General features: G+C 37.4%; 1 protein-coding gene across 2 annotated transcripts in view; it reads left to right on the plus strand.

Annotated features, from left to right (window-relative positions):
- The window catches only part of pde1cb (phosphodiesterase 1C, calmodulin-dependent b), an 85,937-nt gene that overhangs the window by 20,114 nt on the left and 58,669 nt on the right, over positions 1-7,154 (plus strand). For both annotated transcript variants that reach the window (XM_014018373.1, XM_014018374.1), the window contains exons 2-3: positions 3,422-3,472; positions 4,000-4,165. In XM_014018373.1, the coding sequence (XP_013873827.1) occupies positions 3,422-3,472; positions 4,000-4,165 (217 nt within the window). The remainder of the gene's footprint in view (positions 1-3,421; positions 3,473-3,999; positions 4,166-7,154) is intronic.

Genomic DNA, 7,154 nt, shown 5'->3' on the forward strand with positions numbered 1-7,154 from the left:
CGTTCCAGTCTGGTTCCAGTGGGTGTGTTTTGGGGTGGAGGTGGTTTTTGGGTTTTTTTGAAAAAAAAAAAAAGTTAATGGGCAAAATGAGAGATGGAAACACATTTGATGAATAACTTTTGAAATTTAAAAAAAATTGCAAAAAATTCGAATTAAAATCTGATGGAATCACGACTAATGCCACTGCTACAATTGGAAAAATGGCTCCTTGAGTTGTTCTTGTAAAGGCAGCTTAGACACAACCAGTGACTCCACCCCCTAGCCAATCAGTGACATCACATTTTGGTGTCAACTGGGGCCACTTGGAACCACAACGAAGTAGGTACTAAAAAAAGGGCCCGTTCCATGAATCTGGCCCAATGGAAATGGCTTGGAACCGTACCGAACCGTACCGACTCTACATTAAGTAACACTAGTGGAAAAGGGGCACAAAGTTGGTCCACCCCGGGCGGACTGCCAGTCCATCACAACTTAACTAACATAAACTAACTAACAACTTAACATAAATGTTTGGGAGGAAACTCCTGGGAGAACACACTGCAGCAAAGCAAATATGTGACCTCCTTGCAGCAAGGCGACAGTGCTAACTGCTCCACTGCACAGCCCAATAGAATCATCAAAYAGCCTAAACAAATGTAGGCAATTAATCCCACACAAAGCTGTGATTGTTCAGTAGCAGTATTTGATCTGCCCACTGCAACYACATTCGCTTCCAAATGGAGCTAATAATTTGTTTTCCTCCCCATTTCACTTTTAGAGAAAGAAGAAATTGTAGAAAGCCTTTCAGGAAGTATTGTGTTTGTGGTTTGGAGAAGAGGCATGCATTCTCATCCAACTTCAAATATGCAACAGTTTTATTTCTGCAAATATTTATTAATTTTCATGTGTGTGTAGCATTTAAAAAACACGGTTTTCTTTTATAACTGACAAAGTAAACAGTTTTGTCAGCTTGAGAGGACATGTTAGCATWACATAAAATAAAATTACTGGGAAAGAAAAAACATTGTCTGATAAACAGCAAAAGTAATGTGGGATCCAGAAGTGAATTTTTTTTTACTTTTCAATGTCATCAGAAAAAAAACAAACAAAAAAAACAGAAACAAGATGAGCGTAGAAGCGCAGGATCATGGTCTCACCATGGAAACAGGAGTAAGAGTGTGTACAGAGTCTAACTTCACCACTGAGCTCTCTGATGTTTGGTTCTGTGTCCTTCTGCTTTTAGCAGCTTTTTGCTTCGTGCCAAAGCACATCCAGACAAAGAATGAGCGCTACATAGAGACAGAGTTTTCCGGCTTTGTGAGCTTTGTCATGTKAGAAAACAAGTTTGCTGATTGCACTGAATAACCAACCATAATTTCTCAGTGAAAAACAGACATAGAAACTTGGAAAGAAGGATAAATTGTATATAAGGATATAGTTAATATTTAAAACACAATTTCAAACCCTATTTCTTGGAGRATGGTCAAAGCTTTGCACTTTGTTGCTATGAAGGTCACAAAATAATAATCAAAGCCCTTAAAGAAAGAAATCTTAAGAAATCCAATTTTATCTYACATTTTCAACTTATCCAGTTCCATCTTTGTTTCCTTATTTTCACATAAATCTGCAGGTTGTGTAAACAGCTCAGTGTTGTTTGTCCTGGTTTTTTTCTTCAGTTTTTGTGTATTTATAATTTTTGTAACTGTTTTTAGTTTTTGTTTTTATGATCAGTATTGTCACCTTACTACTTTTGATCAGCAACATTTGTTTGAGTGCTATACAAAAAAAATTGATTGGTTTTACGTTAGTAAATTAATATTATCTAATTGAAGTGGAAAAACATACAACTTGTAATCTAGCAATATTTACCACCATTCGTTAATGCCGTTTGTTAGTATCTAAATTCATTAASTGGCCCTTAGTGTTTTCATTTGCCATAAAAGTTATTAAGTTACTGATAACTAATCAAAATGTCCAAAGCTACAAAATAAATCAATAATAAAAGGATTTAGCTTCATATTTAGAAATAGAAAAGGCTCAGGTGCTGCCGTCGTTTATGAAATGTTACTGTCATGAGTTAGAGGTTCAAACCTTGTTTTCTTCCCAGAAGGCCAGTCGTCTGCTAACGTTACAGTGAGAAGTTTTATGAAAACAAATAAATTCACCGCGATGCACCTGTCAGCATCTCTGAACTGGATCTGTGTGAAAGGATGACTCTATGGAGGAATCAGACATGCTAATACCTTTCTAAATTCTTACTGGGACACAAGTTGAACTCCTGAGGCTCTTGTCTTTCAGCTGTTTGTTATAGAATATTAGAACTTTTTATTTGTAAGGTTTGATATGTCATCAACAGCATCTAGTGAACAGGAGACTTGCATTAGGAGTCTGTTGAACCTGAACCAAACATCGCTGTTCTATATTTGGAGATGTGTAGCACCTAATGGCCAATCTCTGCTGCTCTCATCCACACTGTTCTCAGCATTTCGTTATTGTGTTACAGAAGATGAAGACCTTTGGATTGTTGGAAGTGTTTGCTGCTCTTGTCTGCAGCACTTCTCTCTTATTCCTGGCAGCAAACTGAGCTTGTTGTAGCTTAGATCAAATTTAACACATCACTTTAATAACGGTTGTCACACTTGTTTTGTTCTGTTTAATATTAGAGCTTATAGTGTGTCCACTTAAACTTTAATTTAGCTGTTTTGAATGCTCAGAGCTGTCGTCTCTCAGTGAGAAGGTCACAGGATCGCCTCTCAGCCTGCAGCCTTTCTGGGTGAAGTTTATGCTTCCTGGTTTTCTCCCACAGACCAAACACATGCCTGTTAGGTTCACTGGTGGTTGTTTGTCTCTACATGTCCCTGTGATGGACTGATGAACTGTCCAGAGTGGACMCCACCTCTCACACAGTGACTGCTGGAGATMCCCCRTGACATGGAAAGATAAATGGTTCTGAAMCTTCTTCATTAGTTTATAAAGCGTATTTTAACCATAACTTTGTAAAAGCAGCAACAGTTACTGTGTTTTCACAACTATTTATTTCACTCTTCAAGATACTTCACAGAATTATATAACAATGTATTATCGTGTTATGTTTTTGTTTGTAAAATTCACTGCATCTGTTATTTTATTCTAACTAAAAGACACAAAAGATGAAAATACAAAGTAAAATAATAAGTAAAATAAAACTTCTTGTTAATTTGAAACAATTGTTTATGACTCGTTAAGACTAATTTATAAGTGATTTATGTTGTGCTTGTTTTTTAAATTAAAACTAAAGTTAGTTTAAAAACAATGTGTTTTTTAAGGTTTCTTATTTACACAAATCCATTAAAAACTGTTGAATTCTAAGCAAAGTGGCAGCGTTATCTTTAAAGCTTTATGTCTCCATTATTTAACTCTTTTTTTCCTTTCTTTTCTTTTTTCCCCCCATTCTTTTTTTCAGTGGCAAATGAAGATGGAGAGAGCTCCTCCAGACCCCCGGCCAGTTTTTCACGTAAGTGTAATGTGCCCTCCATTAGTTTCACTTCATTAACGGTCAGTTCACTGAACTTTTTCATTTCAGAGCAATTCACCATTCAGATCAAAGCATTAACGGGTCGTTTTRCCCAGCATTAATGAAATATTAGCTTCAGAAATATATGCCCCCCTCATTAAAAGCAGAGTAAAAGGACATTAAAATGAAAATCTTGYAAAGGGTTTAAAAATTACTCCAACATTAAAAATTAAACATATGATGCATTTATATTAACTAATTGTCACATACATTTAGATGTTTGTGGGCTAAAAAAAGTTCTCTGTGAAAGCATCCATTTGTGAATTACTTGTGAATATGACATTTGCAACATTCGTCCACATGGGGGCAGCATTAGCAAGGCACCAAACCTCCTTTCGGCCTTCCACTGGGATTCTGAAAGATGTGTCTACAGCTGGTGGTGTTCGCCAACCGTTTTAGGCATGACTCACGACCCTGCTTAATATAAATAACACCACTATGTGCTCTCATTGTTTGTTCTCTTCTAGGCTCAAAGTCCCAGAGTGCTTTGTGGAATGCCATCACGGCAGGGATGGGGATCAAAGGCAAAGAGCAGAAGGCACCCCTGAATGACCCACGGAGTCCCGAGGAGATTCTGGCCGAGGACCTTCCTGCCTCAGATGAACCAGATGCTACAGAGAAAACTGCTGTCAGGTTTGCTGCTGTCAGCCTGTCTCACCTATGATGCCACACACACACACGCACACACACACACACTAAAAAAGCTACTGCTTGTTATTTGCTAATTATCATGAAGATGATCTGAGTCTGGATGCAGGGAGACATTGACAGCCGTGTCCAGCTTATTATCCCTCAGTGGAGTCATTTGCATTTTGCTAAAAACCTTTTCRAATATAGCACACAAGCCAGTGTTTACTATAGACATCAGTCTGTATTTATTATGTATATTTAGTGAGTTTGAGTATGAGGTTTATTACCAAACCCTTGCTTGTTGCCAAAGTGTCAGTTTGACATTTAGTTGTGATTCATTCTGTCACACACAGATGTAGCTGCTGTGTGTTTCTGCTGACCTCCAGGGACACGGTCATGATTCCACCTGGATAATAAGAGTGTAAAAATATTAATTTGACACAAAACCATAAAAAAATAGACCAGAAACTAGGACCAGGTATGTGAGGAGTACTGGAAGCAGTCTAAATGAGGAGCAGTACCTTGGAACAGTGAAATAAGAGAAAACAAACTATAAAAACAAATTGCAGAATAAAAGCAAAGAAATAAGAACAAAATACAAAATAAAAGTCTTTAAGTTAATTAATTTTGCAAATTAAAAGAAATAAATGTGCAAAAAGTCAAATCTCCAGTTTATTGAAATAACTCAGATCAAGGCTGTTCATGGAAAAGGACGATTACGTGCTTTAACCTTAATCACAGTCCTCCACAGTCTCATAATTCTCTACTTTATTGTTTGGAAAATCCCTCTAAAGCCAGGGATGACTCCAGCCACACTAACTGTGGTTAATGGAGGATAAATCCATTGAGAGTTAGAGRGATCTGCAACCAAATGATAAATGGCAAGATTATGGTAGAGGGTGATTAAGTGACCATGGAACCAACAGTAATCCCTGAAATGACGYAACAACATTGTCACCTCCCCAACCTCCTCCTGTCAGTAATAATTATACTTTACTGGTTAATGGGGAATGAGCRGAGGATTTGTAACAAGATTACTGATCTGGCTGGTTAACTTTTATTATAAAACTGACTCTTTATCATTTTAGCCTTTTCAAATCTGTTGAATGGCACCCTGATTCCTCAGATTTGCAGCTGAAATCGTTTTGAGATCACAGCAACTCGCACAAATCTCAGTGCACACTCAGTCGCCCGGTGAAGGCCCWCAGTGCAGTGTGGTACGAACACGTGCTGACTCATCTGTGATGTTGATGTCACGCTGTTGTTTCTGCTCATTAAGAATTTCTGATGCATTTTAAAACCCTAGCTAGCTGCTGGATGAGTTATAGTGTGCTATCATCCAGAAGGTAAAACCTGTGATGTTTTATTTAAGTCGTGACATTAATACTATTGACTGATGGTGAGCCTGGTTTTAATTCCCCTCATTAAATCAGCGTGCCGCTCGTTCATGCGAGCTATAGGCCAGAGCAGCTCTCAGGAAGCAGGTGGAGGAGCTGCTCCATAAAACCTTGTTAATGTTGATGGTTACTGGTGTAGTCACGACTGATAAGTTGCATTTGCAGTCATTTTATTTACTRTTGTAAACAAGCTGTAATTGAAATGTCATTTAAACGTTCTCTGTGTAGAGCCGTCGAGTGAAGCAGTTTATTAGCTTCAGTCTTCTGCTGATAAAGTTGACGGTCCTTTCAAATATCAGGAATATGTGTATCATCATTCTGACCAGCAGTTAACCTTTTACAGAGCTCAGTTTGTTAATCAAATCACTGGATTGGATGAAATAGAAATGACATGACTAAAATAATTAAAACAAATTGTTTTGTGTTCCAGAATAATTAATTACTGATTTGTTTATATTCAGTGTTTATAGGAAACCAATGTTTTATAACATCTTAYAAAAACTGCATTCACAGCATCAACAGGATTTAAAATGAGTTTTAATGATGAGATAAAAAATACATTGTTATATATTCTGTTATATATACAGTAATACATTATTGAGTATTTTTTACATCATAACAGATTGTTACTTTGTTAATAAGTTTGGCATTTTTTTCACAGGCGGGGGTGTAATTACTGTCCACAATGCCGATGTGTCTCAGCCTCGTACATAAAATACTATTTTCTTTTTAATCATTCCTAAAATCAGAGCAAATACACTGCAGGAATTTAACATACAAGTGAAAATAGATCAAATAAAATGGYGATGCAGCAAATTATAGCAATGTAAGAGCCCTTATCAAGAACAAAACAATTGTTTTGTTGTAATATTTAACAAAGTTCTTATGTGTTGTTGACAAAACAGTAAATTAAAAGCAGAATCAGTGGGACGTGGTAAACATCCCAAAAACACCCTGTTTCTCTGCTTTTTTGTTGCTGTGATAGCTTAACTATTACACAAATAGGCACTGTGGACGTGGTTAAACTCCAACTCCTCTGTGGTCAGCTTTGAAATTTATCCGATGGTTAATTGGACGCTGTGTGCTGCCGTGCACTTTGCAGCTGATTAAGGCRGCTGTCTCTAATGTGGCAGCCCACTGTCTCTGAATCTGACCCCTCATTTGGCTGCAGCAGCAGGGTCACGGACCCCCACCGACATCCCCCGTGAAGCAACAAGCTCCATCATAGCCTCAGTAGCCCACTAATGAGGCTCGGCTGGTCAGAGTGACTGGAAGCACGCAGAAAAATGGCAAAGCTATTGATCGAAATAACGCGGAAATATCCTCACAGTTCTGATGTTAAAGATCTGCTGTATGACACGTGATGCTAAACATTAACAGATAAGACCTTTAAGCGCTGTTATCATGATAAAAACTCATGGAGCTCAGTGAACAAGAGGATCTCACTAGAGTTGTTAAAAATAGATTATTGCCTAAAACCTTCCACTTTTTAATGATTGACTGAAGGGAGGTAAATATTCTTTTTAAGAATCTTTATTTTAATATGCACCAGTGAGGAAAAGAATAGCAAATATTTTGTTATTATATTGTTAATA

The sequence above is a fragment of the Austrofundulus limnaeus genome, unplaced genomic scaffold, assembly GCF_001266775.1.
Source record: "Austrofundulus limnaeus strain Quisiro unplaced genomic scaffold, Austrofundulus_limnaeus-1.0 Scaffold190, whole genome shotgun sequence".
NCBI lineage: Eukaryota > Metazoa > Chordata > Actinopteri > Cyprinodontiformes > Rivulidae > Austrofundulus > Austrofundulus limnaeus.